The sequence below is a fragment of the Microtus oregoni genome, unplaced genomic scaffold, assembly GCF_018167655.1.
Source record: "Microtus oregoni isolate MIOR12 unplaced genomic scaffold, Mior012 000022F_ref0000154, whole genome shotgun sequence".
Lineage (NCBI taxonomy): Eukaryota > Metazoa > Chordata > Mammalia > Rodentia > Cricetidae > Microtus > Microtus oregoni.
Genome location: NW_024543081.1, coordinates 11,783,397 through 11,793,661, shown reverse-complemented (window position 1 = coordinate 11,793,661; position 10,265 = coordinate 11,783,397). Strand labels below are relative to the sequence as shown.

At 47.4% G+C, this 10,265-nt stretch overlaps 1 protein-coding gene across 1 annotated transcript; it reads left to right on the top strand.

Moving 5' to 3' along the window:
- The first annotated feature begins 1,112 nt into the window (after positions 1-1,112).
- LOC121461456 (putative sperm motility kinase W) lies at positions 1,113-2,621 on the top strand. The gene has a single exon (XM_041672542.1). It carries the CDS (start codon positions 1,113-1,115, stop codon positions 2,619-2,621), a length of 1,509 nt encoding a protein of 502 aa, XP_041528476.1.
- The last annotated feature ends 7,644 nt before the right edge of the window (positions 2,622-10,265 follow it).

Genomic DNA, 10,265 nt, shown 5'->3' with positions numbered 1-10,265 from the left:
ACCACATCTTTATGACATATACTATGACTTTACAAAAGCTCAGCCCCTGCCTTCCTCATGACCCAGAAGGGATCGAAGAGACAAAGTAGATCCACTTCTGTTTGTGAACCACCTTTGTTTCAGGGAAAACTATATCTAGTGTTAGCTCTTTGCTTATAACACAACGGTTCACTATTCCCTGTGCTGATTGTGGACCCCAGAGTTTCCGTCTATGCTGTGGTGTTGATCAATTAGTTTGTTACAAATGTTACTTCAGCTCCTGGGTGAGGCCATTCTGACCCTTTAGTGTGTTGCTGAGATGGATGTGCAGTATCGAGGAGTCTCATTAAAGAGTCCACATCTAGGTTCATCAAGGAAAGGAGCCTCCACTTGCTCTGTTCATTGAGTTGATTTGATTGTAGATTCAGGGTAACACTGGCACATGAATGAGTTTGAATGTCTTCCTTTGCTTTCTCTTTCTGGAAGTATGTTCTATAACCCTGGTCTTCATTCTTCTGGAAAGTTCTGAATGATTCAGGGAATCCATGATATTGGTCTCTGCTTTGTTTGGAGCTGTTTTGCAGACACTCCAAACCTGTTCATTAGGCCTGATGTGTTCATGTGTTTTTGTTTTATCTTAATTCAATATTCACATCTCTAAAATTTCCTTACATTTTTCTAAATTCCAGGTGTATAAAATAGTAACATCACTGAAAGACCCTCTAGACTGTAGTTCTATCATTTACAACATCGATTTTTTTTATAATGTAATTTGTATCTGCTCTCTCCTGATCAGTTGTTGTGAGGGGTTTGCATTGTGGCACAGTTTTGAAAACAACCAGCTCATTCCTTCAGCAATCTCAGGATTTTCCTTTGCCCACTTCACTGATTCCAACTCGGAACTTTCTGCTGATTCTTCATCTACTGCTTAGGGTTTGAGTTCCTCGTATGTTTATATCATTGAATAGCATCGTTAGGTTGCTTAGAATATCTAGATTTCACAACAGAGAACTGAAAGTAATAAATATCCTTCATAAAACTGAATGAATTATTTTGTTTGTTTGTTTGTTTTTAGCATTGTATGATTCTGAAATTTCCCACAAGATAAAGTGGTTGAAATTGGTCAAAACACCATGGCCAGCAACATGGAAGAGGACACTCTTGAAGAGGATTTCAAGATCTTACTATCCCTAGGTTGTGGTGCGTTCGGGGAGGTGAAGCTGGCCTGCCACCTGCCCACTCAAACACGAGTGGCTGTCAAGGTCCTCGAGAAAAACACCAACAGTGTGGCTGACATCAGCACTGAAGTGAACATCCTTCAGTCTGTAGAACACAGGAACATTGTTCGATTTTTCCACATGATCGACACACTGACAACCACTTACCTGATCATGGAGTATGTGGCAGGAGAAGATCTGGAGAGCTGCCTCAGGGCGCTGGGCTGTCTAAAGGAGGAGGAGGCTAGAGCGATTTTCCGGCAGGTTGTATCAGCAGTGCACTTCCTCCACCAGAGACACATCGCACATCGAGACATTAAATTAGAAAACATCCTAGTCGATGCAGCAGGAAATGCAAAGCTTTGTGACTTTGGTATGGCAATTGAAGTCACAGAGGGGCAGATGTTGGAGGAGATCTGTGGCTCCTTGCTCTATTGGGCCCCAGAGATCTTGGCAAGGAAACCGTACGATGGACTGGCAGGTGACATGTGGAGCCTGGGCATCGTCCTATACACCCTGGTCACAGGGCATTTTCCATACGAAGAAACCACCATGGAAGCTATGCACAGGCTCATCACCACCACAATGTGTCCCATTCCTTACCATTTATCAAAACCCTGCCATATTATAATTGCGAGATTACTCATGGTCCCCACCTGGTACAGAATAACAATATGCCAGCTTGTGGAACGACCATGGCTGGGCCCCATTCAAGAGCATGTACCACCTGCCACTAAGGAACTCCTTCCCAGGGTCGTGGAGACTATGTGTACTATCGGCTATACCTGTGAAGAGATTGTTTCTTCCCTAAAGCACAGGGAGCCAAATAATTTAATAGCCACCATGAATATCATCAAATACCAACTGAGCTGTGGAGATAGCCATATGCTGAATAAGACCTGGTTAAATGTGACCCATGCAGCTCCCCTTAGCCTCCCAGCCGCCTTGAAGAGGAGAGCTAGTGAACCAGCTCTTCCTGCTGGGAAGAGGCAGTTATGCAAAGAGGGTTTGGGAGAAAGTGTCAGGAGGTGCAGAAGCTATACCATGCTCAAGGGATCCTGCAGCCTGGAGGTGATGCCGTGTTCGGATAACACAGTCCCAGAAAAAGATGCTTTTGTGGCTGATGTCATCAACTCTACTCCAGAGAACATTGCAGACAACAGGAATTCTGTTGACAGTCTACCTGGCAATCTCTGCAACCCAGAATCAACTCTTGATGGAACTTTCACGGGGTTTGTGAACATGGGCTTCACAGAGGAACCATCCACGGAGCAAGGCATCCCCAGTGACCAGTCCCAGGTGGCACCCACAACATCTGGATCCAGGCCATTCCAGGGCTGGAAACTGGTGAGGAAGAGAATTTCCCAGGCACTGAGAGCACTGTGCTGCTGCTGCTGCTGCTGCTGCCTGTCCACACCACGGTGAGTCCTGAATCCCTGTGTCAGGGGCTTCACGGAAAAGAGAGGACAGTGGAGACCTACGTGGAGTGCAGTCGGTTTGGTCACCCAGAAGGATTCCTCCCTTGTATTTTCACAGTGTTGTTTCAATATCATTTATAAATGACAAGTTGAACCCACATAGAAGGCACAGAAATTAAGATGTCTTCCTGTTCATGTAAATACCCGTAATGCTGAGCCAGAAGCAGATAGCATAGCATGTGGACCACAGGGTGGGAAGGAAGGGAGGGGATTTTGGGTTAAGAGGACAAAGCTTCAGAATGGAGGAATTGGAAGGGGAACTATGGCACCAAACATTTCTCTGTCACAGTTACTAACAGGGGTGCTTTCTTGTCTCTTTCTGCTTTGAAGTGTGGAAATTGAAATGGCCTAATAGAATTCCAGCCCTGGTGAGGAGTGACTGCCAATGAAGGAAGTCAGGACATATCTCCAGAGGGCCAGTCCCTCCAACCCAGGGCCCCAGACTCCTGCATCCATCCTCCAGCTCCTGGGAATCAACTGTGATTTTGCTTCTCCTTCAGCTTCTTCCAGCTCCAGCACTGCTGCTGTACAAAGAGCTGGTCATAGGCACAGCTTCCCGATGACCCTCTACCTCCCTAGCTTTGGTTGTGCTTGTGAGGCCACTCACATTGCATGTAGAACAGCTGACTCTACCACCAGCATGCCTTTATACCAATCTGGGCTGCTCTCATCTCGATAACACTACCCTCTCCACCTTATTCTGTGACTGTGTTCTGGAAAGGACAGCGAGACCTGTGTGAGTCTCTGGAGCAGGGAGATGGATGGGTGAAAGGAGATAAAGGGGACGAATTGGGAGACAGGATGGAGACAGGAAAGGGGAAATGAGAGGTGGTGGAGAGTAAGGAATACAGTCTGTCCTGAGGAACTTCTATCAACAAATGACATGAAAGAGAAGAGATGGGTGTGCTGACCTGTGACAGGGGCCCTGGAGAAGCTAGAGCAGGGAGAAACCTCCCCTGAGAGCATATAGGGAACAACCAGCAATGAGCATGAGAGGGCCTCCTCTGAGGCTTCCAGCATTGTCAAGGCACACAAGTAGGATGCTGCCTTGGAAATTTCAGTCTGATCTTTCCTACTGAGCTAGGGTGTGGCAGGAAAAAGGGAGGCCTATTGGGCAGTGAATTCCCATCTTCCTCAGTGCTGAGTAACTCCTGTCTGTCAAAGTCACTAGAGAGGGACTTTGATTATTCCCTTGGGTTTTTTTTTTTGAGGGGGAGTAAGATGACCTGTTTGAAACACCTCTTGGTGTGTAACTGAAGTATCAGGTCAGATGCTGTGTCCTGTGATGATATGTCAGGGCTACAGGTTCTGGTGTCCATCTTCCCGCTATAGAGTCTTAGTTCCACCTCCCTGCTGCCCTGCACTGTTGCTGGCATCCCTGCTGCCCTGCACTGTTGGTGGCATCCCTGCTGCCCTGCACTGTTGGTGGGCATCCTTGCGTAGTCACATGCAGCATCAACACTGAAGGTCTCCCTCCCTTGTCTCATCGATCCTGTCGGACCAGGCTTCTCCAGCATCTAATAGCCGGCCTCTTTCGACAGGACAGGCTTGCACACAGGATTCAGGCTCAGTCCTCTCTGATCTCTCCATCACCTCCAAACTGCTCTCTGACTGTCTTTAGGAAGAACTGCAGGAAGCGTAAAAACAGTGGGGGAAGAGGAGATAATGGGGGAGGACCAGAGGAAAGGGAGGTGGAGAGAATAAAGAAGAAGTGAGAGGACCTGCAGAGAGAGGGCTAGTGTCTGTCCTGAGGAGCTGAACTGGAAATGAATCAGGAGAAAAGAAGGTTTTGCTGGGTAGGGATCTTGAAGAAGTAAGACCAGGAACAAAAGTCTCCTGCACCACAGAGTAGGAACTCTGGTTTCTTGCCAGTCATGAGGAGGAAAGTCTCTGCTCTGAAGGTTTTGGCATATGTCAAGGTAGAAAAGTGTAAGGAGGTCTTGGAAAGGCCTTCTTGACCAGGGCTTCTGATGAAGGGTTTCTCAGGACCGAAGGTGCTCCATAATAATTGGAGTCCTCCCCATGTTCTGTCTCACACAGCCTATGGCAGGTCTGATGACATCTGTGTCTTTGTCCTCACAGGCTCCTTCATCCAGGTTTTCCATGTTGCCTTCCATTGCCTGATCCAAGAATCTGGCATCATTTTCCCTTCTCACAGGGAGTTTTACAACCTATATTAGACCTCACATTACTGTTGTTCTGCTCAAACTTTGGAACGTAAGTATGTCATGCCAGGTCTGATGTTGAGTTCTGCCTTCACAAGGCCAGCAGCCAGGGGACTCCACTATGACCAATGACAACCATAGGGGCATGTGCACAAGGAGACCTTGTTCATCATGGAGCTCCTGATGCAGCCGGTGGTGCAGTGTGAACACTGGTGAGTGTGGCATCTGAACTGTTTTCCAGGACACCTTCCAGGTAGCTAACAGCTCACCGAGCTGCCAAGGGGAACTGAACTCAACAGGTAATCCAGGGCCCAATCTTGCACATCATCCCCTGAAGGTAAGGCTGAGTACAGTAAGTATCTGTTTGTGGTAGAAGATGAGTTTCTGAAGCCTGGTCCTGATGTCGTGAAGAAAAGGATCCCATGAGGTGGTCTCAGCCAGCACCCCTAACACAGAGGGAAAGTTACCATTGACTCGCTTGACTGAAGAGCAATGGGAGGCGGAGAGACTGTGGAGGTGTGGCAAGGGAGGAACCATCTCTCTGTTGTACTTGGCATCCGGCTTTCATCCTGACCATCTGACCTTTTAGCTATCACTGGTTCATATTGAAGGTTTGGCCTGATCATCATCCCAGCAGGACAACAGCCAGCTTGTGATGTCATGTACGTTCTACAACCCTGACCATCTGGTGAGCCCCAGGTACACAGAACAAGAAGCCGAGGCTTAGGGGGTAAGAGCAACTTTCATTTTATGGGCATCACCTGGGGTCAGGTCTTGTTTCTGTTGCTTATCAGTGAAACCAGGGCTGTGAAATGGTTGAGGATTCTGTTGAATTCTGGATTTGAGATAGGGCAATTACCTGAATCCACATTTTACATTTTATGTTTTGAGACTGGATCTCACTTATAACCCTGGCTGTCCTGAGACTCTCTATGTAGAGCACACAGATCTCAAACTCGTAGAGATCAACCATGTACCTCTGCCTCCTGAGGGCTGCACTACAGATGCACACTGCCATGCCTGGCTTCAACAGCTGTATGGCGTCCATGGTAAGTTCCTCCAAACAGTTGTATGGCATCAATGGTAAGTTCCTCCAAACATCTGATGCAGAATCGTACCAGTTCTGTGCTTTTTCATCTTGACAGGGTCAGGACTGAACTGAAGGTTCTTTCATCCATGATGGACTAGGAACAGGGGGCAAAGTCCAAACATAACCTTCAAAATAGAAGTCTATGTCCAGCATGAACAGGTGGTAAGAAGTGCCATCAGGAGTTCTTCTGTGGACACAAGGCAGTAGGCTGGGGACACGTGCCATTGCTGATACATCCTTGGGAACAAGGCACAGAGTATTAAGTCTATGCACCAACCGTGTTTTCACAGAATCTCCACCTGAATCTTGGCACAAGTCATATGACTTCAAACTGACCAATCAGCAGAGTCCAGATTGGTTTCCTGGTGTGATTGATGGAGTTCTTTCCATTTGGGCCATGAGAACAAGGCTGAGGACTCAAGGTTTGTCACTGAGACACTGGGCTCCTGTCTTGGGATTTTGAAGTCAGAGCTTTCATTCTAAGGACACCAGGTCTAGAGGCAACCACATGAATCCACAATTCTAGATAGAAGCTTCCAGTCCTACTCATCCAACACAGTAGAGTCCACTTGGCTGCTGGCTTCCATGGCTAGACTTACTCATGGATGCCCCAGTGATTTCTTTACTTGGTTTGGATTGGTTTTTTGGCCATTGAACCTTCTTCATTCTTGCTGTCTAGTGGGGATCCCAGAGCTGCCAGAGTCCTGATACTGAACAACTCGGACTCTGCAGCACACACTGGACTCTGTGAGGGTAGAGGTGATCATTCCCCTCCCCCCCCCGAAAATTGTGTGATCCCTGGGGGACCACTGTCCTACCCATGTCCTCAGTGTTCTGTCATTCATGTTCCGGGTCCTACAGACCTCCAGGTTTTCCATATGAGAGAAAACAGAACTCTTTCGCTTTTGGGACTTGCTTGTCACACATAATGCGGCCATATTAAGACACACATGCATTCTGGAGAATGCCAAAATTTGACTCTTTCTTCTGAGCGTATCTTCACCATATCTTCAGATAGTTATGTCATCAATTTTTTCATCAATTTTTCATACTTAAAACTGTCACCTGTCTTTTGCAATTGGCCCATTAACTTGTTTCCCTGTATGGGTGTAAATTTACAAATCTGACTCAAAATCTCCAGTCCCACAGTTCTCCCTGCTTCTAAGTAAAGTGACATAGTTGAGCTGGAGATGGAACTAGAGGATGAGAGACAGAGGCTGCAGAGGCAGCAGGAAAGAGTTTGCAGAGGGAGGAATGTGGATGGGATAGAAGAGACAGAGGAGAGGAGCCATGGGGAGAGAGACGCTCAGTGGGTAAGGAGAGTGGAGACTGAGAGCTGCATTTTTCAGATTCCCTTAGAGCCCCTCTCACCGGGCCTTCCTGTTTAAAGTGATGAGCTCTGTACATCAGGAGACACGGGTGGAGATTTCAGGTGTGGCCTGAGACTCAGAAGCAGGAGCATCGGAGGAATTCCAGATGGCAGGGTGCCCACGTACCCAGCATAAAGGGTCTCTGTCCAGCAGAAGAGGAGGTAAGGCATCTACCACAGTTTTTTCCACAGGACACCATAGTTTTCAAGGGAAAATGTCCAGGGCTGGCCTTTCACAGCATCCTTGTCTGAGGTGGTCTTGACCATGTCCAAGCTGCCCATGAATGTGCAGACCAGTCTGCAGGGAAATATCTCAGCAGAACTCAGGTTTCTGGTCCTAGTGAAATGTTTCCCCACATGAAGACAAGGCAGCTCCTTGCCCTTCCTCATCTACCTCTGCTCCCTGTGGTTGTGTTTGCCACCTTCATTTATCCCGGACTCTGCCCATCAGAAAAGACACAGTCACACTGTGTGCGGACTGGTTACTGTGTTGTGAAGGGGCCTCACTGTAGGGAGTTTTATCAGAACTCTACTTCTCTCCTGACAGGAAAGTGACAGCCAGCTGGAGGAAAATGGGCATCAATTTGGAATGCTGGGACTTTGCTCCACTTTGGAAGTGAGTGAGGCTTACCTAGACGAGGACACAGAGGCCAGCACCCTCACACCTACTTTATACCCAGGTCCCACTGGTCATAGGGGCAGGCCTTGTTTACCATAGAGCTAGGACTTTCAGCTCAGCTGGCTGCTTGGTTATCCTGCTGGGCTAATTGTCTAAAGTGTTGCCGGGTGCACCTGACAGGCAGATTGCTGCTCCATGCAGTAAAGGATGGGGTTGAAGGACAAAGCTCATCTGTGGGCTACACATGACTAAAGGCATCACTGACTGCCACGCCTGCACGGCCTGGAACCACCCTAGAGAGGGAAGTCAGGATTCTAGACACATCGTACCTATGAATGAAGCTAGAACCCAAAGCCTAGAACCCGAAGCTCTTTATTCACAGCATGAGGGAGGATTTTATAATCGACCCCAAACAGGAAGCAGGCCCAGTCACGTGTTAGGCTCATCATAGGACCAGGAGGTCAGGGAAGGGGCAACATGTTCCTAGGAAGTTAGGCCTGGGTGAACAACTCCAAACATGGAACTAGGGTTGTTTTCAGAAGCTTGATACAAAGGAGCAAAAGGTCACCAGTGGGGGAGGAGGAGGGTAGAGGCCAGACCAAGAGATCCCGACATCTCCCCCCAACTGTAAAATAAAACAAAGACTTCCTGTCTTAGTATAGGAGACCTTTACGCGTCATTGAGAGGCCTCTACCTGTAGAAATTGCCCATCATGGGAAAATCTTCAGTGTTTCTGGAGCATTTGTAGCCAGACTTGAGGTACTTCGGGATTACCAGAAGATAGACCAAGTAACACCTGCTGGGTGACCATCTTCTGGGTCTGAGTGGACCTCATGAATTTGTATAGTATCCGAAAACAAAGGCCCAAGCCCAAAAACCCAAATATAGCTAAGAAGAGCATTCCCGACCATGGCAGTACCCAACCCCCTATCTGGGCCAGAGCATTCCGCCATCCCTCTGCAGATACAGGAGGTACTCTAGTACTGTTCAAGTCATAAATTTGATGTAACAGTTGAATAGTTGATTAAGTTGCAATACCATAGCAGAAGCATTCTATACAATAAAAGGTGTAACACACACACTATGATAACAAGACATTTGTTGTGTCAACCAAAGGGCATCAGTTTGTTCCTGCAGTACGACAGCTCGCTGATTTAAATTTAGCCTGCCTAGCTTTATATGAGCATTAAGAACATTTTGAGATTGTAGTGCCTCGCTAACTTGGCCCACTCCCTTGTCCACAGTCTCAGCAACCAGCGATGTCTGCGACATGGCCAGTCCAGCGACAGTGGTAGTGGTAGCTGAGATGGTGTTAATGGCCACCACAGCGGCAGTTATCCCAAAGTCGCATTTCTCTTGATAGAAGGTGATTTCTGTCCGGGATCGATCTTCCTCTATTGGCAACGGGATCAACGCCAGTACTGGAACCAAAAGCGCCGCTGATGATTCATCCCAGCAGTTGCCAAGACTGCAGTTTCTGGAAGAACAATTAAGGGCATCCTTCTCCCCAAAAGTACTATTCCATAAAATGAAGAAAAGGGGAGCTAATCCGCAGGCCCGAGATTGAATGGTGAAATTACGACCCGCAGTAAAATTAACCTTTAAGGATGTTTCAAATATATCAGTTTGATTATATTTTGCAGTAGCATTAAATGCAAGACCTTTTTGTAGCATTGGAGGGATGAGAATTCTTTTTTGCAGGTCGGTGGCCATGCCACCACATATCATTACTACCTCCAAGCAGGTCTGGATTTTGTGTGATGCACTCGCCCCAAAGCAATGCTTCTTTTAAATTAAAATAATGGGGTACCATATCTCTTTCAATCCCACCATTTTACTGTGCATGGCACTATTGGGAAAATCAGCTATGGGTGCGTTGCTAAGCACTACACAATGATTCACATTACCTGAGGCATGTGTGGTGAAGTTGGTGACATAAAAGGATGGAAATAATGGGCTAGCCTTACTCACTGGCATCAGGATGGGCAGGTTCCTTACCAGATTCCATACCGTCTGCTTGGTCCAACTGGGAGTCGGTAGGCAAATGATCATCACGAAGAGTACCCAAAGATCATGGCTCTACTGGACGGATACACCTCTCTGGTATTCAGATGGGTTTGTCGGATCCTCGAGGGAAAACACACACCGCTCCCCTCACCCTGGCCAACAAGGGAGTTGGCTCCTTCCATTGGCCTGTGGTTAGATTTTTCCATTGCACCAGGCCCAAAGATTGGGAATTTTCTGCCAGTGCCATTGCATTGCTGAGAGTCCTTGGCTATCAACTGTTAAAAAGTTTAGAATAAGTAAAATAGAGGCCAATTGAGTTCTTGGGGAGGATATATACTCCC